This window comes from Maniola hyperantus, chromosome 23 (assembly GCF_902806685.2).
Source record: "Maniola hyperantus chromosome 23, iAphHyp1.2, whole genome shotgun sequence".
Classification (NCBI taxonomy): Eukaryota; Metazoa; Arthropoda; class Insecta; order Lepidoptera; family Nymphalidae; genus Maniola; species Maniola hyperantus.
Window position 1 is genome coordinate 6,670,279 of NC_048558.1, and position 26,810 is coordinate 6,697,088.

The 26,810-nt window shown below is 41.7% G+C and overlaps 2 protein-coding genes across 2 annotated transcripts in view; both read right to left on the minus strand.

Moving 5' to 3' along the window:
• LOC117993116 (protein lethal(2)essential for life-like) overlaps positions 1-26,810 on the minus strand; it is a 182,566-nt gene that overhangs the window by 51,387 nt on the left and 104,369 nt on the right. The window lies entirely within an intron of this gene.
• PMCA (plasma membrane calcium-transporting ATPase 3) overlaps positions 1-26,810 on the minus strand; it is a 257,807-nt gene that overhangs the window by 14,153 nt on the left and 216,844 nt on the right. The window contains exons 8-23 of the mRNA XM_034980852.2: positions 26,119-26,212; positions 24,794-24,910; positions 21,638-21,682; positions 19,250-19,410; positions 17,452-17,667; positions 16,332-16,574; positions 15,485-15,723; positions 14,131-14,293; positions 13,252-13,353; positions 12,376-12,555; positions 11,549-11,743; positions 10,518-10,724; positions 9,489-9,687; positions 8,313-8,524; positions 7,649-7,800; positions 6,583-6,709 (exon numbers count right to left, since the gene is read on the minus strand). Of these exons, the coding sequence (XP_034836743.1) occupies positions 6,583-6,709; positions 7,649-7,800; positions 8,313-8,524; positions 9,489-9,687; positions 10,518-10,724; positions 11,549-11,743; positions 12,376-12,555; positions 13,252-13,353; positions 14,131-14,293; positions 15,485-15,723; positions 16,332-16,574; positions 17,452-17,667; positions 19,250-19,410; positions 21,638-21,682; positions 24,794-24,910; positions 26,119-26,212 (2,652 nt within the window). The remainder of the gene's footprint in view (positions 1-6,582; positions 6,710-7,648; positions 7,801-8,312; positions 8,525-9,488; positions 9,688-10,517; positions 10,725-11,548; positions 11,744-12,375; positions 12,556-13,251; positions 13,354-14,130; positions 14,294-15,484; positions 15,724-16,331; positions 16,575-17,451; positions 17,668-19,249; positions 19,411-21,637; positions 21,683-24,793; positions 24,911-26,118; positions 26,213-26,810) is intronic.

The following is a 26,810-nucleotide window of genomic DNA, read 5'->3' on the forward strand; positions in this document are numbered from 1 at the left end:
TGCTGTCGTCGTGCTGGGCTACGTAAGTGTCGACATATCCACTGCTCTACTGCGAGTGACGTCACGCCCTTCGAGTCGCAGGTCACGGATACAACAGTAACGTAGGGCGCTCTGGCGCGGTAACAGGCACGATGCGGTCTAGGAGCCTAACGTCGGGCCTCTAACTATATACTTTATTGCTATCGACTACCTAGATCTAAAAATTTCAACACTTAATAGAAAATCTTATCGCCTAGGGTTCGGGGCCGCGCGGGGCCCGGCGGAGACGGGATGAGATTGCGCGGAGATTGCGGCGTTAAGTACACGATGCGTGTGTGGCTGTGTGTGTGTGTGCACATTGGAACACCCGACAAGTGTCCGGGTGTGAATATGCGGTGTGGGTGTGCGGGGGCGCGGGTGGGGGGAGGGCTCAGAATATGGTGGTCTCGGTGCGCGCGGCGGGGGGCACGTCGTCCGCGTCGATGTAGGCGATGTCCTGCGGCGCGGCGCGCAGGCGCGAGCGCAGCCCCGCGGCCGAGTGCGCCGACAGCCGCTCCTCCAGGTCCTCGAGCGTCGACTTGAACGCGCGCACCACGCGCAGCTGCAACCAACACCGCGCGATGACGCGCGCAACCCGACCCGCCCTCGCCACTGAGCGACGCTACCGACCGAGTGTGGTGTGGATGTCTCTGACGCTGTATTCAGAGGCCGCGGACGCTCTACGCTACGCATGCAACCACGGGAACCTCGATGAGGGGACGACTCTAGATGAGAACAAGCGGGAGCGAGGGGGTGCTCGGACTCGACGCGCGAGTGGGCGGAGTGCGACGGTGCCGGACAACAGCTACAGCCAGACGTGGGGAGATGCAAACAGACCAACAAAACTAGTGGAGAGCCCCGCCGAGTCAGCCACACTACCACTGCCTTCCGAAACACAAACTTCCCAATAGCGTCCTCAGCTATTCGCACCGCTAAAAGCAGCTTCGGTTTTCATTTGGCTCAATAATCCACCTTTAATTCTTGTTAAACTCTCGGCCGAGTCTTTAAGGTTAGTATGCACGGGAACTTCTGTAAAACCCCTAATTTTGTACAATCCTAACGAAATGACCGAATCGGTCAAAGTGTCGGCGAAAGGAGTAGTGAAGCCAGTGTTAGTGCGGGCTGACTCGTCCGGAGCGTGCGGGAGCTAGGCTAGGCCGGGGTCGGCTAGGCCGGCTATAGTACCGTGAGCGTCCGTCGCACGCAGCGCGCCGCCAGCCGCCGCGCCCGCCACTACACCTCCGTCTCCAGCACCGGCCGGGGCTGCCAACAACATCGCTCTACGACGCGCGGCTCGCCCCATTCCACGCCGTCCTATGCCACGCAGCCCTAGCTTTACACCGTGAGCAGATATGGGGCGCACCTGCGCGGGGAGACTCGCTCGTCCGGCATCATCCCGAAAAACCATCGGACGGTAAAACTGATACAGATCGTGTGAAGAATGAAATTGCAGGGAGAGGGTCGAGTCTTCAGAATGGCATCGAAACGAAGAATGTGATAGTGGCTACAGGTGTGAAGATGGATCGAAGGAGTGCGATGGATTTATATAAACGGATAGACCAAACTGGCATTGCGATATTATCGAAAATAATGCAAGAACGAATTTTCTGGTCGCAAGAGACGTAGTGGAATCTTTATCAAAGATACTAACATTACTGTTAGTATCTGGAACTTGGTCCAATGTCGTATTCATTGTACTAGTCAAACTAAATTTTTCAAGGTCACCATATTTTACAGCATCCAATTAGAAATAAAAAAAACAATCATAATATCAGACTAAAGTAAACAAAATTATCGAATGACCAAATATGAATAACTACAAAAATGTTGTACACTGAGTTATTAATTAATTTTAATAAAATTTTAGTTAATTAGGGTTATAATAAACAAAGGTGAAAACAAGGGTCGACAAGGGGGGTAAAATGAACGAGAATTGAAAATAAAAAGGTAGAACTTAGTTTTTCATTGTTTTCTATAGATGACGTCCGGACGATCAAGTTAGTTCGTTTTATGTTTCGATAGTGATTCTTAACCGAAACTTTTGTCCCCATATCTGCTGTAGCTACAAGCAGGCCAACACGGAAAACAGACCCTTCGTAGTATTATTACATATTAATAAAATTGTAAATAATCGGTCTCTGTACATGGAAGGTAATGGGACAATTAGTGTTTGACGATGTACGAACAAGAAGATGTACAAAACGAGTGACCGGTCGTGTCTGTTCGTATGTCAGAATGGAAATGAACATCTGGTAACTGTCGAAGAATTTGTAACAACCGGCTTTTCACAGTTTAACCGTTAATATTGTTAACAAATTAATAATGTTGAAAAGAAACACTAGGGTTAGATAATGAAGAAATCTGGGTAAGGGCTTAGAGCGATAGAATACGTACAGTACGATAAAACGTCGAATGAAATAATATTTATATAGACATGCACGCGAAATAAAACGCGGGCACAGCTGGCATGTGAACATAAGGACGACTTTGTGTTCGGTGTTGCATGAGGCATGTATGCGGCCGCCGGCCGGTGTCGAGTGATAGAAATATGACCTGAAGTGCCAACTGAATGAGAAACGAACCAAAAACGTAAAATGAGGAACGAAAATTAAAAAAAATAAGGATTCGATTCGAGGTTGCAGCTACCCTGAAGATCGGCTAAACTACGCCTACACAACGCAGGCAGATGACACCTAGATGCTGGGACCAGGGGACACTACCGATGTCGCCGAGATGCCTGTCACCTTGTACACGTATTTACCTTGGTCTTATTTAAATTTCGATTTACAGCGTTTTAAATTTTAATCTAATTCCAATTCCATACGACTCTATGGTGGTGGCTCGCTATTTATCACGTACCTTTTTAGTATGGATTTTTAAATGAAAACACTCACTTATATTTCTAGCATGCCATGTTTAATTTTAGTAATACACATCCAATATCCGGGAGCCAAGGAGGAACAATTATACCGGGCCTACGAGGTCTCGACGATCGTATAACTGAGTTTTACCAAAATCGTGGTTTCGTTACCCAAAACTAAGTGTGAAAACTTCGAGGTCAACTTTCAATATATTTTGGCAAGACCGCAATTATAGTATCGTGAAAGTTAGGAAGCTACACAAAATCACTGGTTTAGTTAATCAATTGTTACGTTTAATTAAATCGGGAACGTGTTACGATCTACGTTATACTCACCGCCAACCGCCACCCCTAGATGTTCCACTAGAATACATTTTACATACGGACACTACAACAAGCCTAACAAAATACGCAAAATAACACAATGAAGGCAATTTTCCAACGGCAAGGCAAGGCAAAACTACAGACAGTAAAAACTCTTGGCTGCCCAGTTTGACGCTTACGCCCTGACTGACAACACACCCCCCGAGACGGCTCTAAGGGACAACATTCACAAACAAAAAAAAAACAAACATAACAAAAACATTAAAAAACACATAAAACATTGACAATACAACGGCAAAGGAAAGAGACGGGTCGACCGAGACGGTTAACTTGTTAGTACGCGAGCGCTCACGGCATGCTCTAGAATAGTGTTCGACTATTTTTTTATCAAGAAAAATCCACTCCACACTCAAATTGATCGTTTCTTTAACAGCAGTAACTGAACACAATCCGGTATACAAAAATAATACATGAAAATAATGAAAACATTGGACAAATATATCGAAATGAACACGTTACTGCTTATATCGATCGGTATGCTGTATGCGTCGCGACGCATGTTACGGTTAGTGTGCGCCGCGGCTGCGGGTGCAGACGGCGTCTCGATCATTCAAACAGAGCTCGGGTTGCTTTGGATCAGTAGCGAGGATGTATCGGGTTGGCGATTCACAAGCAAAAAAAACACTATTCTTAACAAAGTAAAATAAAAAACAGACAAAAATAGTAAATAAAAAAACAAATCAAACAGTCAGTATGACTAAATAAAAGATAGAGAGAAAAAGAAACAGTCATATTAATATCGCGATGTTGTGTTGAGTGATATATCTATCGATCTATCGGGGGTCTAGTCACAGTGACTGTTTGAGGGTTCGTAATGAGGGATAAGTAACATCGTCACAGCCTACATCAATCGCATGCCAATGGGTGGGAGCTGGGGCGGTACAGTCAACTCGGGGATTCATTAAATCATAAATAAAATAAGTAATCAACATTTGGGAAAGCGTCAGACTGTATATCGGTACTGCTCGAGCATGCAACGGTCGTTAATCGCGATGTTTAGACTACCTAGTGTATCTAACGGATCAGCCCGGCATCACGACATCCGAACAGAGAGAAGTATTGCAAGACAGTGATAGCTGTAGACTGAAAAGTAAAGTCGAGCTGAGCTGAAAATACAAAGATAATAGAACAGGATGTCATGAAACCGGGTTGTTATTATTAAGTTTTAGAAAAGATAAAATCTATAACATTTTTGTTCGGTTGCCAATTTCGTCCATTTTTTTTATTAAAGAAATAATTTTCCGGGACTAATATCAAAATTAGCGACCGAACAATTTCCAACTACGTTAATAATGGGCCAAAGTAATATAGCTTAACTACTCATTACTCTGTAAAGTGTTTCTCTGTGTAGGTATGGAAACAATAGCTATCGAATAGAACAGAAGTACCAGGAGAGTAAAAAGGAAAATCACTAGATGTAAAAAAGAAATGAACCAAAAAAAAATATATAAATGAAAGGTAATAAAATGAAATCAAACGTCAAGTCTTGAAAGTTTGAATTCATTATCGCAAAACTTTATAGTATACAAGTGTCAAATCTCAATCGAACTGTGAATTCCGGCTTACTGTACCAATAAATCAAAAAATGTGTAATAATATAAAAATGAATCAGCGTAACCTCTATACTGTTCTATGACTTTACTATATATATATGAATGCATAGTATCGAAAAAATGGTGATATATCGGCTTGTATGCAAAAATTAGTATAAAAGAATATATAAATGGACAATAATATCGACTTAGCGTAGGATGCCCAAGGTATTCGCTGTGTTGACCTGTTGATACTGCTAAACGTAAGTTCTGCTGTAACCTCAACTTATCCCTCTATATAACACGAACACGCACTGCCACTCCTATTTATTAGCATTATATTTAATTCCATATCATTTATTATTATATTATAATCATTATATAACTTTTATGTTACTGTACAAACTCTACTCCTTTTTTGTATCTTCAGAGTAAACTTTTTACAGTAAAAAATAACTAAAGTCTTATTAGGCAACATCATGTTTTTTTTTTTAATTTTGTATTTACAGCCTAATTATATTCATGATGCAATCTATGACTAAAGTATGGCTGTCCATCATTTGCAAACAATATCTATTAAAAAATCACATTTGCAAAAGATGGCCACTTATTTATCAATCGTAAACAAGACTCATTAACTTATCAGAATTAAAACCGAATTTCTCAACCCATTTTCAAACCAATTTTGCCCCTAAAACCATTACTCCCACATTTATTCCCATACTCACACTATACTCTATCCACCGAATGAAGTTAGTATAGCGCTCCCTCTGTTACGTAATCCCATACAAATGACAGACACAAATCTCAGTGGGCGTTAACCATTTTGAGTCACCAACCAATCACAAACGAAACGTCTCGAATTAAATTTTGAATGTTTTTTGAAAACATTTTCGAATTAAATTTCGAATATTTTGAAAACATGTTTGTGATTGGTTGGTGCCACAAAATGTTTAACGCCCACTGAGATTATTGTCTCTGTCATTTGTATGGGATTACGTAACAGAGAGAGTGCTATACTAACTTATTTCAGTGGATAGAGTATAATGGCCGCTAGACGTACAATTTGCGCAAGGTTACACAAAATACGGCAAAAACCCAAGTAAATGCAAATTTAACTTCTTGAAAGCCTCAATTCCAAATGGACGGATACTTGATGGATACATTATGATAGAAAACTTTTCCAAGAAAAGGCTAGTTGTTTCATGACTTATCACTGATGTTGATTTATCACTAAATTAGGAACTAATTTGTACTACTCTGAGATTCATTTATCGATGAACATTATGATAAAAAAAACTTTTCCAAGAAAAGGCTAGTTGTTTTGTGACTTATCACTGTTGTTGATTTATCACTAAATTATGAACTAATTTGTACTACTCTGAGATTCATTTATTGATAGCAAGATACTTCTACTTTTACTACTTTCAAGCTTCTATACTTCTTTTAAGCTCAATCTTTTACTCTCAAAATCTAAATGATAAATTCTTATAGTCATGTCTGTATCAAAACTTTTTCTCATATTTGTGTATACAATCTATGTGTATAATGATTTTACATCTAATTGATTTTATGATAAGTTTTTAGTTTTTTTAGTTTAAAATAAATATATCTTCCTCTGGATCCCCCTTGATTTCTTAAGCTCAAACCCTATTTATCCCCCAAAAGTTTATGACAATTTCCGAACTATCCTATAGAAAATTATTATCAGTCGTATCCTCATTACAATCCCCTGTATCCTCCCGTATCCGTCCATCCCCCACCGTCACCCGTCCCCTCGCGTCATACCTGCGTCTGGAGGCGCGTCAGGCCCCGGATCCAGAGGATCTGTCCGGCGCGCGGCTTCTTGTCCAGGTCCGAGTCGTAGTCCGGCCCGGGCTGCATGGACTCTGGGTCCGGCTGTCCGCGGCCCCATCTGGACATAACGGCGGGACATATGTGCTTATCGGAACTTCTAATGGCAATTTTCCGAACTTTACAACAAGTTTAATACTAATTTATCGTCTATATAAAGAACCAAAAACTTAATTTGCTATTATCCGCTGAAACGGATTATGGCGTTTCAGCGGATAATAGCAAATTAAGTTTTTGGTTCTTTATACAATTATCAACAAGCAAAGTAACGCCTGCTTCCTACAATATGACTTCCATCTATCACCACCCATGTTATAAATGCGAAAGTGTGTTTGTTTGTTAGTTTATTGATTTGCCCGTCAAACACGTCACAACGGAGCAACGGATCGACGTAATTTTGCATGGATATAGTGAAAGCCCCAGAGAGTGACATAGGCTACTTTTTATCCGGGAAAAGCAAACGGTTCCTATGGGATAGCAATTAGCATGCCATTTATCACACTTTTGTTCTTCAACCACGGAACAGCAGATTAACAGAGAGCAGGAAAGTTGTTGACTTTCTGTAGCCTTGAACTGATTTTATATACAACTGTCATTCTTCACGTCACTGGCACTGATTCCGCTGTCTTTCTCTAAACTAATTCTAGAGTATCTGCATCCTTTTCTTTTTAACAATGCTAAAAAGGGACAGACCATGAACTTTCCATTTAAAAACTCTTAATTTTAGTGCACGCTACAAATTTAAACAGTAGGCTCGCGACTGCGCGCTAAAATCACGGGTTTTACCATCTAAAAATTAAATTTAAAACTGTCAAACTGTGTCTGTCCTTTTCATATTACATTAAGTAAGAAGAGGATGCGAATACTCCAAAATTAGGTTGTGCTCAGAATCAGTACCATTAAGTATCTATAATCTATATCCATGCAAAAAACGCATCAATCCGTTGGTCCGTCGCGACGTGATTGCAGGACAGGAGCCTGCAGAGGAAGTGGAACTCACGACAACTTCTTGGGTATCTTCCTGGTGGGGATGGAGGTGACGAGCTGCCCCCACACCAGCGTGCCGGCGCCGAAGAACAGGCACCACAACCACTGGTCTATCGACAGCCCCGCCGTACTGAAGGCCATGCCGCCGAATTGGATAATTACTACCTGGAATTGGGTATTTTCCTACGTTTGAATTTGATAAATATTATTACTTTATTATAAACTAGGATAAAAATAATGACGTACGCTGAAAATAATATTAAAATCCAACAAAGATTTACAAAGTTACAGGCATTTTAATTTTGGAGTGGGAGGGACTTCTTCTATCCCTTTCTCGCAAAACGAAAATTTGTATGAAACTACAACCCAACCGTTCAACCTGATTTTGATGAAATTTGGTACAGAGTTAGCGTATGTCCCGGGGAAGGACATAGGCTACTTTTTATCCTGGAAAATTAAAGAGTTCCCACGGGATTTAAAAAAAACCTAAATCTACGCGGACGAAGTCGCGGGCATCATTTATTCTGTATAAATTTCAACTCTCTACCTATTACGGTTCACGAGATACAGTCCGCTGACAGACAGACAGACAGACGGACGGACGGACTGCGGAGTCGTCGTAACGGGGTCTCGTTGGCACCCTTCGGGTACGGAACCCTACAAATAGTGTTAAGTACCTGCGAGAGTGCAGTCCCGATCCAGATGGAATAGAAGATAGGGTTGGTGAAGAGTCCCTGGAAGACGTTCCTCTGGCCGTGGATCTTTCTCGCGTTGATCTCGTTGAACAGAGTCATCATGACGAATGTGTTGAAGATGATGGTGAAGTGTTGCGACGGCTCCGAGCTCAGCTGCTGCCCTCGCCCCGTCGGGATGTTTAACAGCTTGTCGCCTGTTCACAGTATCAGTACCCTTATTATAAATGCGAATGTGTGTTTGTTTGTTGGTTCGTTGGTTTATCGTTCAATCACGTCGCAACGGTGCAACGGATTGACGTGATTTTTTGTATGGGTATAGATAAAGACCTGGAGAGTGACATAGGCTACTTTTTATACCGCAAAATCAAAAAGTTCCCACAGGATTTTTAAAAAACCTAATTCCACGCGGACGTAGTCGCGGGCATCAGCTTAGTACTTGATAAAATACTTTAGAATACATTTTTCTTCAAATTATTTTCTAAAAGTGTTTTTGAATTGTCAGAATATTTTGCTATAGTTTATCACTGGTTCAGTATGCCGATCCTACCGAGAAGAACCAGCAAGAAACTGGGCGGTTGCACTTTTCAAATGTTCAATTTACAATAATTTTATGCCATCCATATTTTAATATAACAAATGCGAAAGAGTGTGTTTGTGTGTGTGTGTGTGTGTATGTGTGTCTGTCTGCTAGCTTTTCAAGGTCCAACAGTTCAACCGATTTTGATGAAAGGAGATAGCCACTCCTTACTATTTGCCCCAGAAAAAAAGAAGTTTATGCGTCACGAAGTCTAGTCGAAACTAATCGAGCTAACGTCGACTAAATACGTGAGAATACGATTGGTCTGGTGGGAGGCTTCGGCCGTGGCTAGTTACCACCCTACCGGCAAAGCCGTGCCGCCAAGCGATTTAGCGTTCCGGTACGATGCCGTGTAGAAACCAAAGTGGTATGGGTTTAATAAAAACTGCCATACCCCTTCCAGGTTAGCCCGCTATCATCTTAGACTGCATCATCACTTACCACCAGGTGAGATTGCAGTCAAGGGCTAACTTGTATCTGAATAAAAAAAAAAAAAAAGAATAGCTGTTGAGAGACATTTTATATAGTGGAAATCACTCATGATAGTTTAAACGCTAAAATTGGTTTATTTGTCTACTGACCGGCAAATAGCAGTGTGAAGATGATGAAGAGCTGGTAGACTCCCTGCCCGAGGATGTTCTTCATCATGGTGCGGCTGATGAGTGGTTTGGTTCGACCGTAAGGCTTCCTTTGCAGCAGGTCGGGGGTCGGCATTTCCGTCGCGAGCGCGAGCGACGCTAGCGTGTCCATGATAAGGTTCACCCATAACATTTGTACGGCCTGGGGACATACGAATTTTATTATATTGAGTTGCATATGCAATCAGTACCCTTATTATAAAAGTGAAAGTTTGTTGGTTTGTCCTTCAATTACGTTGCAACAGTGCAACGGATTGACGTGATTTTTTGCATGGGTTTTTGGTTTATTATTCAAGCGGTGGAGACGCCGGGATAACATACCCTCAGGTAATATGTGGTACAGTTTGTAAATAAAAGTCTGTTCTTTATTTCTTTCATCAGGAATCAAGCCTAAATGTATTGAAAACTGAAATGACAATAGGCCGGTGCACTAACCTTAAGCAGGGTCTCGGGAACTGAAGGAACTTGACGATATAGTCAAACTTTGAGGATAACACAATAAGTAATACAATCAGAGTAATAAAATGAGGATGCACTGACCTTGAGCGGGCTGTCCTGGATAGCGCAGGCACCGATGAAGGCGACAATATTGACAGTCAGTTGGAACTGGAGGAACTTAGCAATGGAGTCTAAACGTTGGGGCCTACACAATAAGGGTGATACAATGAGGATGCACTGACCTTGAGCGGGCTGTCCTGGATAGCGCAGGCACCGATGAAGGCGACAATATTGACAGTCAGTTGGAACTGGAGGAACTTAGCAATGGAGTCTAAACGTTGGGGCCTACACAATAAGGGTGATACAATGAGGATGCACTGACCTTGAGCGGGCTGTCCTGGATAGCGCAGGCACCGATAAAGGCGACGATGACGGCAACAATATTGACAGTCAGTTGGAACTGGAGGAACTTAGCAATGGAGTCTAAACGTTGGGGCCTACACAATAAGGGTGATACAATGAGGATGCACTGACCTTGAGCGGGCTGTCCTGGATAGCGCAGGCACCGATAAAGGCGACGATGACGGCAACAATATTGACAGTCAGTTGGAACTGGAGGAACTTAGCAATGGAGTCGTAAACGTTTCGACCCCACATCACAGCCTTTACAATGGACGAGAAGTTGTCGTCTGTTAGAATGATGTCCGACGCTTCTTTCGCCACGTCCGTACCGGCGATACCCTGGAATTTGGTGGTACCATTTTTAAAAAATATTGATGAAAATTACTATAAATGCGAAAGCGTGTCTGTCTGCTAACTTTTCACAGTCCATCTATTTAACCGATTTTGATGTTTAGTACAGAGTTAGTTTACATCCCAGGGACGGTCATTTTATCCAGTAAAATCAAACAGTTCCCACGAGATTCTTAATGTTCCTACCCGTTTGACCAATTTTTATGGAATTTGGTACAGTGGTACTTTTTGTCCAGCAAAATAAAAAGTTTCCAAGGGATTTTTGAAAACCTAAATCACGCGAACAAAGTCGCGGCCATCAGCTAGTGAGGAATACGATAGACGTATCCACTAGCACTACGTTAGATCCCCAGCCTCGTTCCGGCAAGCCCTCGGCAACCTGGGCGGTCTACTCGGCTTCTGGAGCGAGCTTGGATGGCTGAAGTGAGGATCCCGGCGGGGAGGGGCACTGCACGCACATAGGGGATCTATACTGCCAGTTTATCCCGACTGGTGGCGCATAAGCAAACCAGCCATAGATGTATCATCATCTGTGGAAACGGCTATGCTGAGCTGTCAAACGCCATAATACTGAAATTTCTGACTTGGCACATAATTTTTATATGGAAATATTTATCTTTAAATACTAGAGAACCTGCTAAATTTTGGTTTTTAACAGGACTCCTGTAGTTATTAAATTCAAATTTACCCCAGAACTCGGAAAGTTGCCAAGCGGCTTAAGAACACGCCGCGCTGCCCGCTCCGGTGACTCGCCTGAGTGCGGAAACCTGCCCAGGCAGAAGGCAGAAAGAAAGGAAGAAGTATCGACTCACCATGGCAAATCCTACATCAGCCTTTTTGAGCGCAGGCCCGTCGTTGGTGCCGTCGCCGGTCACCGCGACCACCTCGCGCTTGTCGAAGGCCTTGGACTCGATCATGCCCTTCACCAGCGTGTACTTGTCCGTGGGCGACGACCGCGCCAGCACGCGCAGTTTGGGCCACACTTTGTCTAACAGGTGCTGTTGTACCTGAGGATTGATGGGGTCAACTATATAATAAACTGGTGTGGTATAATGACCTTCGACTTCGGTCAAAATGGGCAAAGTGTTGGCCAAAGGCTGACCGTTTCTAGAAAGTTAATTGTTAAATCACTTGTTAAGTAAATAAATGTTATAACTGACCTAATCGAAGTGTTATTTATTATTTCTGATATGGTCAAAAAGATAACAGTAAAGATATACCTTAAAAAAATCATTATTTTATTTACGAAATTATTGCTATGATGTATTTAAGAATTCCAATTTATTAAACCTTTGGCTTCAGCATGGTTGTGGCTTCTGTCAGAAATCGAGCTTAGATCGGACAGTATTCATCTAAATATATAAAAAATTTAAGCCCTAAGGGGGTGTAATAGGGGTTTGAAATTTATGTAGTCCACGCGGCCGAAGTCGCATTAAGCTACTCTAAGTATATAAAAGGAAAAAGTGACTGACTTACTGACTGATCTATCAACGCACAGCTCAAACTACTGGACGGATCGGGTTGAAATTTGGCATGCAGATAGCTATTATGACGTAGGCATCCGTTAAGACCGGATTTTCGAAAATTCAAGTCGCGAGCTTAAGCTAGTTATAGAATATAAAAAATCAGTTTCCATTACTTCTCCGTTGGCGTCTCTGATTCTGGTGTTGAACTCCTTCCCTTCTAGAACGAGGAAGTCGTCGCTGGGCTTGAGGATGCCGCACTTGACGGCTATCGAGCGCGCCGTGTTCACGTTGTCGCCCGTCACCATCCGCACCGTGATGCCGGCCTTTTGACATTTCCTGATCGCCTCTGGTACCTGGAAACAATTAACTCATATTTTGAAATATTATTCTTCCTACCAAGGACTTGAAATAACTAGAATTTAAAGTAGACACGTTAAGCGTTTTTGGGTTGGGTAAAAACTCTAAGGTTTCGTCCTAATGCAACGCGATTACGCGATCATCGCGCGAATATGTGGTGCGATGGTCGCATCGCATATTCGTGCGATGATCGTATTCGTTTAAAATAGTGCTGTTTCCATAGATGACTGAAAAATTATCTGTGCGTGTCACCCTCTAACCGTACCTCACCTCAAGAGAGGCCGGGTGAATGAATTTTGATTGAGCTTGAGATACAAGATTTTTTAAGTGAAAACCGAAAAGTGAAAATTTAAATCGACGTTTGGAATCACGCCTATTTTTGGCAAAAGAAAACATTTTTTTACACAAACTTAAGACATTTTGAAATGATTATAAGTAAAGTGTGACATGTGACAAGAAGAATTACCAATTTTCTATTTTCTTATATATAGTTTATTTAGGCACAAAGTTGCCTTAAAAAATTGTCCTAAAATAGATACAATTTTACTACATTAATTGCTTTAGGGATAATGGAGAAATTAATCGATATATGGCTTAGTTATAGATCTAGAACAACAAAGAATAGAATAATAGACGTAATACGTTGGTATGGAGAAGCGCGTAAGAAGGGCAAGTTAATAGTTTTCGCTCACCTCTGGCCTGACAGGATCTTCAATTCCAACAACGCATAAGCAGGTCAAATTATTTACAATGTTGTCTTCGTCGTCCCAGTTGGGCTCTTGGTCTATGTGCACCTGTGGACAAATTGGCAAACTCAACTTTAGTACCATATCGTCGCTCGTCGAGTGTTACTATTCCGCTGTGATATTTAATAATGAACTTTTTCTTACCTACCTACATTATATAAATGATTGTTTTTTACCTATTATGTATATTAAGTTTAAAATAACCCACATTTAGCTCAATATACTTTATATTAAGTAATTGTTAGTTAGCTTTTAAGTATTGACTCGCTCCAGCAATGCACGGGGCTGCAATGGCTTGTATAGTACGGTATAATAACATTGTAAATTGAAAAATTAAAAAGAGCAACCGCCGAGTTTCTTGCTGGTTCTTCTCGGTAGGAACGGCATTCCGAACCAGTGGTAAATTAAAACTACCTGACTATTAATAAGCACTTTTAAAAAGTTTAGATGAATAAAAAAACATTCTATTCTATTCTATTCTATTAAGTATACCAATAAATTAATGTGTTACGTGTAGGTACCTATCGACTGTCGACGGCACTGGTGTACGGAAAAACTTATGATTTAAAGTTTAGGAATAGACCAAACTTGTTGTAAACTGTAAATATTCTTCTTTAATAAATAAATAAATACAATTAATACAAAATATACTTAAGGAGTAGGCACTACTTGCTTGCACACGGTTTGATGCCACTGTTGTATAGTACGCGGTAGAAAGTATTGTACATCGGCCTTTAGAACGACATTTCGGCTTAGTAGAGCGTTGTCTCTGTCACTCATACAGATATAGCGCCTGCTCGCCATTTTTATTAAAAAAAAAGTTACCTGGTTAATATCCGCTTTGCCCGGCACGAAGTCCCTATACGCCACGGATATCGTCCGCAGTCCATCGCATGCCATTGGCTCAATCACCTGCCTCACTAATCTATCTTGCATGTCGCGGGTGAATTTTTCTAATCTACCTTCATGACCATAGATGAAAGCGCATCTGTGGAGAAAATTATGATTCAGTTATGTATGTATGTACTTGTACAGTACACGGCCGAAAGTAAGTACATCGGCCTTTAGAATGACATTTCGGCTTTGTAGAGCGTTGTCTCTGTCACTCATACCTATATGACGTTTTGTCGGTCTCAACGACAAAGACAGTGCTCTACAAATTTGCTATTTCCTTCTAAAGGTCGATGTAAATTACTTTCGGCCGCGTACTTTATAGGACCATATAAAACACAAATGACAAGACAAAACATGTGTTATGGTTGTAGTTCATTTTTACAAGATTCCTCTTATTTTTCAATTATGTAGGCTTAGAGCGATCATGAGAAATAGAAGAGAGCTATCAAAATAGCTGCTAATATAGTAGTTTAGAAAATTTGGGATTTTTCCAACACCAAAGAGGTATCTGTCCCGGACTTACTCACGTGTTTAGTCGACGTTAGCCCGACTAGTTTCGAACCCATCCTTTCCATCCCACCAAAGAGGTACTTACTCAACGGCAAGATTATGTAAAAATTATGGCATTTATTTTAGTGCAAATTGTGTGCACTTATATTTTAACTTATACTCTAATTTAAAGCCATAACTGTGGCTAAGTACACAATCTCTAAACGAAACAAAAATGGCACGTCTAAATCTGTTGCTATCCCTTTCATAATGCTGCTTGCGGAAATCCTTTTCCGTACTAAATTTAGACCTGGTAATTTATTTTAGTTTAGAGATTGTGTACAAGAAAATCGGCCCCAATGGGCAACTCACTTTTTTAAAACAATTTTGGAAGCACCCTTTGTATATAGCCTTGATAAGGTACTAGATGATGCCCGCGACTTCGTCCGCGTGGATTTAGGTTTTTGAAAATCCCACGGGAACTCTTTGATTTTCCGGGATCAAAAGTAGCCTATGTACAGAAATAACTTGCATCCCGGGGAAGGCCCAGGATGCAAGTTATTTCTGTACCAAATTTCATCAAAATCGGTTAAACGGATGAGCCGTGAAAAGCTAGCAGTCAGACAGACAGACACTTTCGCATTTATAATATTAGTATGGATGACGGAGTTCAACGTGTAGACCCGAGTGAAGGATTCTTCAGGATACCTTTCCCTGACGCCTTCATATCTCATGTTTAAACTTAAGTACCCCAAATAAATTAGGAATACAAAAAAGACAAGACAATGCAACTTACTTTTTTAAAACAATTTCGGAAGCACCCTTTGTATATAGCCTATATCCCCCTTTATAAGGTATTACAGTGGACATGCTCTTGCGCACGGAGTTGAATGTGTAGACCCGAGTGAAGGATTCTTCGGGGTGCCTTTCCCTGACGGCGTCGTAACTCTGTCCTAAGTTAACTACGAAGCCTAGAAGAGCGCACTCAGTTTTGTTTCCTACTTGCATCGGTGGACCGGTGGGGTCTAGTGATGGCTGAAAGAGGTACAACATAAATTTAGTGATAACGAGTCAATGGTACTGATTCTGAGCACAACCTAATTTTAGAGTATTCGAATCATCTTCTTACAAATGTAATATGAAAAGGACAGACGCAGTTTGACAGTTTTAAATTTAATTTTTAGATGGTAAAACCCGTGATCTTGTTGGAACTTTATCAACACTTGTATAAATCAACACTTGCTGGTAAACTCAGCTCTGCTGCTTACGCTGTTAGAAAGATTCGACGGGTAACTGACGTGGAAACTGCAAGAATTGTATATTTTGCCTATTTCCACAGTCTTACGGAATCTTGGTATGGGGTATATTGGGAAAATTTTCGTAAAACAAAACAGGGCAATACGTGCAATTTATAATTTAAAACCGCGCGATCGAGCAGTGCAAGTCTAATGCTTTATGACGACGATGAATCTCGAATGACGGGAAGAATTTGGAACTTCATCATCATCACTGACCGAGACGTATGTCCACAGCTGGGCACAGGTCGGGCTCACGCCATGGTCTTGCACCGCCTGAATCCAGCGGCTCCCTGTGACTGTGTCGGTTTTTGAATGATTTGGAAGTTAAGGACTTGATATTCTCACCATGATTCTGGACGTGAAAGCGCTGTTGACCGCTATACCCTCGATCATGATCTCCGCGACGTCTTGCGGTATGTCCCTATAGTTGGGCGTGACTTTGCACAGCTTCTCGCAGATGTACGACTGCACCACTGTCATTCTGTTGGTCGTCAGGGTTCCAGTCTTATCTGAGCAGATGGCGGTCGCGTTACCCATTGTTTCGCAAGCGTCGAGATGCCGTACTAAGTTGTTGTCTTTCATCATTTTCTGGAAAAGAATTTGTCATCATCCCACCGCTGCTACCATGTAATAAAACAAGGCTTGTTGACCCACAACTAACTTTATTTCATTAATATCTTCTTTAAGTATAACAATATAATTACACTACAATCATCATCAACCCATTGCCGGCTCGCTACCGAGCACGGGTCTCCTCTCAGATTGAAACTGGTTTGGCCAAAGTCTACCACGCTAGCCAAATGCCGATTGATAGTCTTTACACACTTTTAAGAACATTATTTTGGAGAACTCTCAGGCATGCAGGTTTCCCCACGATGTTTTCCTTCCATGTTAAAGCAAGTGATATTTAATTGCTTAAAACGCACTTAACTCCGAAAAGTTAGAGGTACATGGGCATGCACCTGTAACTTTTCGGGGTTTAACTCCCGGACCACCCGAATAGAGGCCGACGCGACGTCTTAGCCACTAGGCTATCACCGCTCTGTGAAGGAATTTGTATGTTCATTAAATCACCTTCTTGATATCGCAAAAGCAGATGCATGTGCCAACAGTATTTGAAGAGAGGATGTTATAGACCGTGCAATATGGTAGCGATCTAGCAGGGAAGCGGACCCTGACGTAAGCCGTGACAATAGCTAGGAAGAATAAGATTAAATATCTGGACTCTTAGGAAATTAGGACTTTATTTTTCCTCATTACTGAACCTGCTTACTAAGGCCGAAAAAATTTGTTTTACACTGGAGTTCATAGTCAAGATAGGGGCTCCTTTAGAGGACGATTCAAACGACATGTGTCATATTCAACCTTTGTGTAATGCATTAAGGTTGTGTATGACACATGTCGTCTGAATCGTCCTCCAAAGAAGCCCCTATCTTGTCTATGAATTCCGGTGTAAGTCACATACCTTAACGGAATACGCGAGTGACAGTGTGACGGCTAAGGGCAACCCCTCCGGCACCGCAACCACCAGCACGGTGACACCGATGATGAGATGCTTGACCAGGTTGTTGATATACGTCGCCTTCCAAACGTTGGGCTCCAAGACGAATGTGCGTACGCAGAACTGAACGACTAGAATGATTACTGTGAGCACCGCGATCGTTGAGCCGGCGTAACCGATCTGGCGAGAGAAGAAACAGGCATTTTATAATCTCAATCTCAATATATAAAAGGAAAAGGTGACTGACTGACTGATCTATCAACGCACAGCTTAAACTACTGGATCGGGCTGAAATTTGGCATGCAGATAGCTATTATGACGTAGGCATCTGCTAAGAAAGGATTTTTGAAAATTTAACCCCCTTCTCCTTCTTGTGCCTGGTTTCAGCCGGGGGCTTGTCGGCGGGCGGCGCGGGCACGTGGTTGTCGTAGGTTGCACTCACCTGTATGGCTAGTTTGGTGAGTTTGGCTTGCAACACCGACTTCTCCTTCTTGTGGCTGGTTTCGGCCGGGGGCTTGTCGGCGGGCGGCGCGGGCACGTGGTTGTCGTAGGTTGCACTCACCTGTATGGCTAGTTTGGTGAGTTTGGCTTGCAACACCGACTTCTCCTTCTTGTGGCTGGTTTCGGCCGGGGGCTTGTCGGCGGGCGGCGCGGGCACGTGGTTGTCGTAGGTTGCACTCACCTGTATGGCTAGTTTGGTGAGTTTGGCTTGCAAGACCGACTTCTCCTTCTTGTGGCTGGTTTCGGCCGGGGGCTTGTCGGCGGGCGGCGCGGGCACGTGGTTGTCGTAGGTTGCACTCACCTGTATGGCTAGTTTGGTGAGTTTGGCTTGCAACACCGACTTCTCCTTCTTGTGGCTGGTTTCGGCCGGGGGCTTGTCGGCGGGCGGCGCGGGCACGTGGTTGTCGTAGGTTGCACTCACCTGTATGGCTAGTTTGGTGAGTTTGGCTTGCAACACCGACTTCTCCTTCTTGTGGCTGGTTTCGGCCGGGGGCTTGTCGGCGGGCGGCGCGGGCACGTGGTTGTCGTAGGTTGCACTCACCTGTATGGCTAGTTTGGTGAGTTTGGCTTGCAACACCGACTTCTCCTTCTTGTGGCTGGTTTCAGCCGGGGGCTTGTCGGCGGGCGGCGCGGGCACGTGGTTGTCGTAGGTTGCACTCACCTGTATGGCTAGTTTGGTGAGTTTGGCTTGCAACACCGACTTCTCCTTCTTGTGGCTGGTTTCAGCCGGGGGCTTGTCGGCGGGCGGCGCGGGCACGTGGTTGTCGTAGGTTGCACTCACCTGTATGGCTAGTTTGGTGAGTTTGGCTTGCAACACCGACTTCTCCTTCTTGTGGCTGGTTTCAGCCGGGGGCTTGTCGGCGGGCGGCGCGGGCACGTGGTTGTCGTAGGTTGCACTCACCTGTATGGCTAGTTTGGTGAGTTTGGCTTGCAACACCGACTTCTCCTTCTTGTGGCTGGTTTCAGCCGGGGGCTTGTCGGCGGGCGGCGCGGGCACGTGGTTGTCGTAGGTTGCACTCACCTGTATGGCTAGTTTGGTGAGTTTGGCTTGCAACACCGACTTCTCCTTCTTGTGGCTGGTTTCAGCCGGGGGCTTGTCGGCGGGCGGCGCGGGCACGTGGTTGTCGTAGGTTGCACTCACCTGTATGGCTAGTTTGGTGAGTTTGGCTTGCAACACCGACTTCTCCTTCTTGTGCCTGGTTTCAGCCGGGGGCTTGTCGGCGGGCGGCGCGGGCACGTGGTTGTCGTAGGTTGCACTCACCTGTATGGCTAGTTTGGTGAGTTTGGCTTGCAACACCGACTTCTCCTTCTTGTGGCTGGTTTCGGCCGGGGGCTTGTCGGCGGGCGGCGCAGGCACGTGGTTGTCGTCGGGCCGCGCGTGGTTGCCGTGGCTGTTGCCCGAGGCTGCCAAGTCGTCGTCACCTGGCGTTGTTGCGCTTTTTGTTAATGAATTTTAATGGCGATTGCTACCGTTTGGTATTTCTGCTACTTTCGTGTGGTGTTTTCAATGAATTTTGAGTTATTTTGACAATAAGTGTTTCGCATTAATCTGAGCTGTTAGTAAATGTATTTTTGATGGATTATTAACAAAATGAATTTTGTCAATTGAATTTTGAGATGATTAAATTCGTTAAAGAAAAATGAATTTGGTTTATAAGTTGCTCAGAATTTTGAATTAAATGGACAGCATTTTTTGATAATATTATAATTAAAGTATCTGTTAAAGTCAGTTTTGTGGTGAGTTGGTAGATTTGCTTGCTAATAAGTATACTTAATTTTTTTTCCCACACAACAAATAATTTTGTAAAAAGTATTGCTAATCAAGGTGTAAATTAAAAAAATAGAAATAGCGAGCAAACGAGCAGATGGAACACCTGATGCTAAGTGATTATCGCCGCCCATGAACCAGAAGCAGCAGCACCAGAAGAACTGCCGATGCGTTGCCGGCATTTCAGAAATTCCCCTTGAATAACCCCATGTAGTAATCTAGTGGGAACACCGCCGATGGGAGTTGGTTCCACAGTTTGCATGTGCGTGGAAAGAAGTAACAGACACAACGGACGATTGAAGTGCACCATGACACCCAGGTGGTGAGGGTGAAATTGCTTACGGTAGCGCGCGGTGCGGTTGTAGAAAAAGGAGGGTGGAATGAGGTCAAAAAGCTCTTCAGAGCACCTCCCATTATAAAAGCGATAGTACACGCAAAGAGGGCTTACGTCTCTGCGGTGTCATTTTACCATAACTATAAATAAGGTGTAGGCTTTGCGATACCAAATAAAATTTGTACTAAGACTATTTTAACTACTAAAAGACATTGATTAAGCCAATTCATTAAGTTGATTTCACTTATATTTTGTAGAAAATATATTTAATAAGTACTATCTAAATATAGTAAAGCCAATTGCATGTTCACTGTATACCAAACAATAACAAATGTACACAGTCGACCAAAAATATTTTGTTAAATAAATCAATGGTACTGATTCTGAGCACACCTAAATTTTTGAGTATTCACATCCTCTTCTTACTAATATTATATGAAAAGGACAGACACAGTTTGACAGTTTTAAATTTAATTTAGAGCTGTCAAACCTCGTGACTTTAGCTGTCAGTCGTGAGCATATTGTTTAAATTTGTAGCATGCATTTTTAGCAATAATAAAAAGAAAAAGATGCAGACACTCTAAATTTAGTTTAGAGAAAGACAACAGAATCGGCGCCAATTTCAAATAATAAGTGCGTAATTAAGATACACGTTACAGTTTACACATCATATTATATTTTATTATAAGCGCTGCTCTCAAAACCTGTAAATAATTTTAGAAATGGGTGCAGATAAAAATTCTAAGTATAGCTTTAAAATTACGTTCAAAACTACTTGGATGCTTATTATATGCAGTGTAATGTTTGGGTGTGATAAATGGGTGTGTATTAACTAATAGTTTTATAGTAATTACTTGAGTAAAATTAGATAATTTTAACTGAATGCCACATAAGTTTAATTACTAATTGTTATAATAACATATTTCATTCTTACATAAAGGTGCTTACAAACAAGCAAGGAATAGAACACCTTAAATGAATTTGCCTGCCGGTTCGCAATTTTTGATGTGTATTTAAAATTATTTAAATGAATTTGGTTATAAGTCCCGCAAATTGCTATTGCGCTGAAACCATGTCTCATTAACATCGAAATGACGTCATTTTGACGTATATTTAAGTAAAAATATACCATCAGCTCGAAACTTCAGTCTAGTGCTGACGTCACTAAAATAGCGGCCACGCGCATTACACAGGCACATTAGGTAAACAGACCCTAAAACCAAAAGGGTTTTGTAAGTATTAAGTATATAGTATGTTTTTTTGACATTTGCAGTAAGAACAAAATGTCGAAAATTTGTAATTTTATATTTAAGATAACATAGATACTCTTAAATATTAAGAGAAGTACGCGTTTGTAAGAAACACAGAAAAAAAATTGAGGATACTGTAATATGTATGAAATATGTTACTATCGTACACTTCAGGGTAAATTTATTATAATATAACATTTGTGAATGTTAACAAAAGCTGTTATTGATCAATTTAAGTGCCCTTCAGTGTACGCAGGGTAAATAAAGCGGGGCATAGCACAGGATACTACTTACCACCTGTCAGACTTTTGCGCTGTCCCTTTTTCTGCTGCTTTTTGGCTTCTACTCGCGCCAATTCGCCCGTTCATCCAACAGCGGGTATTACACAAGCATACACATGATAACGATATCGTTGTTTATACATCATGCGGTCAACACGACATATACACGATGCAATTTTTTTTAATGTGTATGATTTTTTTTTATTTCATTCGTTTATTTTCGTCGGCGTAGGGTGTGCGGCAGGCCGGGGTCGAGGGGGTGGAGAAAAAAAATTCGGATGTCATTGATAGGGTCTAAATGTCAGTGGAAACTAAATCTAATGGGTCATAGCACCCGAGCATTTGTTGCTGATTTTTTGTTTACAACGCGTAAAATTTAACTCCTCACGCGTATTTTAACGTTATGTGTCAAATTTTATGTCAAAAGTACGATTTTAGTCCTTATTTTAAAGGTGAACCCTTGGATGAATAGTTGGTGAACCATACTTTTGACATGACAGTCGAACCATAGAGTTAATTAAAATGGCGCGTGAGGAGTCATTTGGTCATAAATCTGTTTAACTTCCTCGTCCCATTGGCCCTGGTAAACATAAATGTGTTCTAGTTTAATAATAATGTATTATAATAAATACTTATTTTCAAAAATGTGCAATTTCTTTGGCATCAAATGCTCGAGCTTAGCCACTAATTCGCATTTACAGATGAATGCTTTATAGGGTATATTTTAAATATACTTTTTATATAAATAAAAACTGAAACGAGATTATCTTATATGCATAATAATCAACTTATGGGTTTAACATCAATGGGGTACTACGGGGGTATATAATAAAGTAACATCGTAAACTTATACACTAGTACCATGCTTGGGCAAGACATTTCAGGCTATTAGTCAAACACAACATCAAAATTCAAGGAGACCGTAAGATGTACTGCGAACGTACTAAATATTCAAAAACGTTTTGAATTTTTCGTCGCCAACAAATAAAATAATCTCATATCAGAAACTAAACTGGTGAAATTGTTAATATTATTTATCACCAGTTAAGTTGTTGGAAGGTCCCATCGAGGGAGGAGTGCGGTGGCAATGGAGGGGCATGTCGTCATGACACACTATATGCAACTACACTCGGGTTGCCGCGATCATTGTATGACAAGTGATGCAGGAACATTATCTAAGACTAGCAATCGCGAACATTGAGACAATAAAACTTTCGTTTTTACAAAATTTCCGTAAGGTTTGTAGAATAATTGCGTACTAGATTCGAGAACGAACACAAAATGTATTCATTTTATCACGGAATAAGAACACGGACGAAGCGAGCGCCAAATTTTTCTTCTAACAATCCCTGAGTAGGTACTTATTACTCAACTAATTCTATTTAAGTATACTAAAACTCTTTAAAGTTAGTAAAAAAATGTAATTTTTTTTGGAATCAAGATAAGTAAAATCGGTTTTCCCGCGGAAGCATTATAATTGGTTGATTTTCACTAAATGCGCAGACACAAATATATTTATTTCGGTTTAGTTCCACGCAATTTAGAATTTATCGTAGTTTGCTAATTCAGTACATACCTAAAAATTCCCTACAAATATATATTTAGATTTCAGTTATTAAAAAAAATTGAATGTTAAAAGTATTCAAAAATTCATCACTTGTCAATACAAGCATCTCGCATATCCTAATTATCAAGCAATAACAGTACAATGCTCATTTAGCCAAGCGTTATATTCCCACCCACCGGAAACGTCAAAATAATCTACCACTGGTTCGGAATGCCTTTCCTACCGAGAAGAACCAGCAAGAAACGCGGCGGTTGCTCTTTTCAAATATTCAATGTACAATAACATTATTGTTATTATATAATACGCAACAAGCGTCTGTAAGCGAATTCTTTTTCAAGGCTACATGATGTCTAATTTCTATTTACTAAATGAGCAATGTATGTACTCGGTACTACTAGGTAATTTGCAATTTAATGCTTTTTGGGCATACTTTTTCTAATGTTGTATTTTAATTTAAACTATTAGATTTTTGGAATTCACTGGCAAAAGAGACATAAAATAGCAAACTTTAATGGTGATAGGTACCAAAATTAAAGTGAGATTTATAGAGCGCACTCTGACTTAGACTTAAAACGAGACAGAGCTATATCTCTCACATAAATCTGTCTCGTTTCAACTCAATCTTAAGTCTGAGCAAAGTCAAAGTGCGCTCTATAGATCTCAGCGTTAGTCTCAATTTATATTGCAAGCGCTTCACGCTTGTGGCAAACAGACAGCAAGCATTGGCAAACACCACAGATGGTTTGCCTGCCAATCGGAACGCTCCAAAGCATTGGCAAGCATACGCAAACACCAATCCACACGCTTGCTGTTTGCTGTTTGTCACAAGCGTCAGCCGCGTCCATTTGAAAGTGACTAAGAAGATTTTAACAAAATGCAACACTAGAAAAGGTTTCTAAATCAATGGGGAGTTCCTAAATCTAGGGGTAGTTGAGCCTTATTGTTACGTCACACAACAGAGATAAGAAGGATGAGTATAGCAAAAACACGCATTTGAAATATGTTGAACAGTCGTTACAAAAAAACTACCTACTGAATAAATGTATGCAAAATAAAGTTATTTTAACATATGAATGAACTTGGCATCCTGTAGGGCGATTGTCTAAAACCTGCATCAATCATTATTACAATCTCAATTGTTCTGATTGACTGAATTTGTGCGATTCTTGTTGCAACAATGCATTGTAGCCAATAGCGAGCGTGCGTTAGCCAATGAGAGATGATTGCGATCGTGACATTGTAGCTATCATTCTCCTGCACTCGCGCAGCTGCTTGTCGTTTTTTTTTTTTAAAGAATATTAGCCATGTTAAATGACTAATATTCCCCTTTCCTCTCCAACTAAGCGTCAAGCTTGTGCTAGGAGTAGGTACGACAATAGTGCAACGGGCGGGGTTTGAACCGTCGGCCTTTCGGTTTTCAGTCCAGTCCTTTACCGGTTGAGCTATTGAGGCTCTAAATCTTCTAAATCTAATTTATTACCTATTTTGAATAGGTGTATATATATATAGTCGGGTAAAAAATAATGTTAGAGTGACATAACAATCGGCTCATATAAAAGATTGCGGATAAGAAGGTATGATGCAGCACTAGTGGCGGACCCTGACCTTTCTTCATCTGCTTGATCTCCTTGTGCTCCTTCTCGACGGCGGCGCCCAGCAGCGTGAAGATGATGCCGGCCTGCGAGTTGACGCCCACCGCCGTCACCAGCATCTTGCCCGACCCTGCAACCAACACCAACACCTATTTTTAGGGTTCCGTATATCCAGAGAAAAAAAGAACCCTTAAAGGATTACTTCGCAGGAACGCGTGAAGGTATCAAGCATAAGTGTGAAATTAATATGAAATACTCTAGTCTACGAATAAGCTACGATAGCCTAGTCACTAGTGGTAAAGATCCTAAGCGGAGGTCGGGGGTTCGATCCCGGACACGCACCTCTAACTTTTCGGAATTATGTGAGTTTTAAGTAATTGAATATCACTTACTTAATAACGGTGAAGGAAAACATCATAAAATGAAAATGAAAATGAAAAAATGAAAATGAAAATGAAAATCTTTTTTATTCGTATAAACTTTTACAAGTACTTACGAATAGTCGGATGCATCTACCGGATTACAGGATTACATAAGGAAACCTGCATGCCTGAGAGTTCTTCATAATGTTCTCAAAGGTGTGTGAAGTCTGCCAATCCGCACTTGGCCAGCGTGGTAGACTATGGCCGAAATACTTTGGACTACAACATGTACAAAGCTGACTTCCTAAGTCCTAACCAGAGGGGCAGATGATGGAAATAAGAAACAGAGTTTGGTCTACCATCTTTATTTTATAGGCAAATATGCAAACGCTTGACCACAATCACACCTGATGGAAAGTGATGATGTGGCCTAAGACGGGACACGTTTACCTAGAAGACGCCTATTCACTCTTGTTTTAAAGATACCCGGATTTTAATAGGAAGGAAACACAGATATTTTTTTTCTTAAAAAGAATATTAGCCATGTTAAATGACTAATATTCCCCTTTCCTCTCCAACTAAGCGTCAGGCTTGTGCTAGGAGTAGGTACGACAATAGTGCAACGGGCGGGGTTTGAACCGTCGACCTTTCGGTTTTCAGTCCACTCCTTTACCGGGTTGAGCTATTATGAGGCTCTTATCGCGGAAAAGTATTCCAAACCTTAGCCATGCGTATGAGGAATGATGACGTGAAACGTTTCGTGAGCGTAGATCATCATCATCAACCGATAGACGTCCACAGCTGGACATAGGTCTCTTGTAGGGACTTCCACACGCCACGGTCTTGTGCCGCCTGGATCCAGCAGCTCCCTGCGACTCGTCTGATGTCGTTCGTCCACCTAGTGGGGGGTCTTCCATAGTGTGTAGATGGGAGATCTTTTTTGGGAGATTGACTTACCATGTGAAGTTTTACATACCTTCCATAACGTGAGTACCGGATAGCACCATGGGATCAAAAGATTCACCCTTCTTAACATGATCCGATTCACCCGTCAGCGATGACTCGTCGATCTGAGGAACAAAACGTGTACATTAAACTAACAGTACTACTGTCCTGAAGCTGTGATAGCCTAGTGGCTAAGACGTCTTCCTCCTAATCGGAGGTCGGGGGTTCGATCCCGGGCACACACATCTAACTTTCCTTTAACGCTAAAGGAAAACATCGTGCGGAAACCTGCATGACTCTCCATAATGTTCTCAAGGGTGTGTGAAGTCTGCCAATCCGTACTTGGCCAGCGTGGTAGACTATAGCCAGAGCCCTTCTCATTTGAGAGGAGATCGTGCTCTATAGTGAGCCGACCATGGGTTGATCACGATGATGACGAAATAGATTTTAATACTTGCTGTGACAGGCGGGTTCGAATCTGTATAAAAAGTCCTGTGATTCCTATGCATCAATTCACACTTGGCCAGCGCGGTGGACTATGGGCATACCCTCCTTATTCTGAGAGGTGACTCGTTCTCAGTAGTGAGCCGGCTCTGAGTTGACAATGACGATAATCGTCGAAAAACAGAATAAAATAAATATTTAAGGGGGTTCCCATACAACAAACGTGATTTCCGCCCGTTTTTTTTTTAATTTATCGGGATAAAAGTAACCTAGTATGTC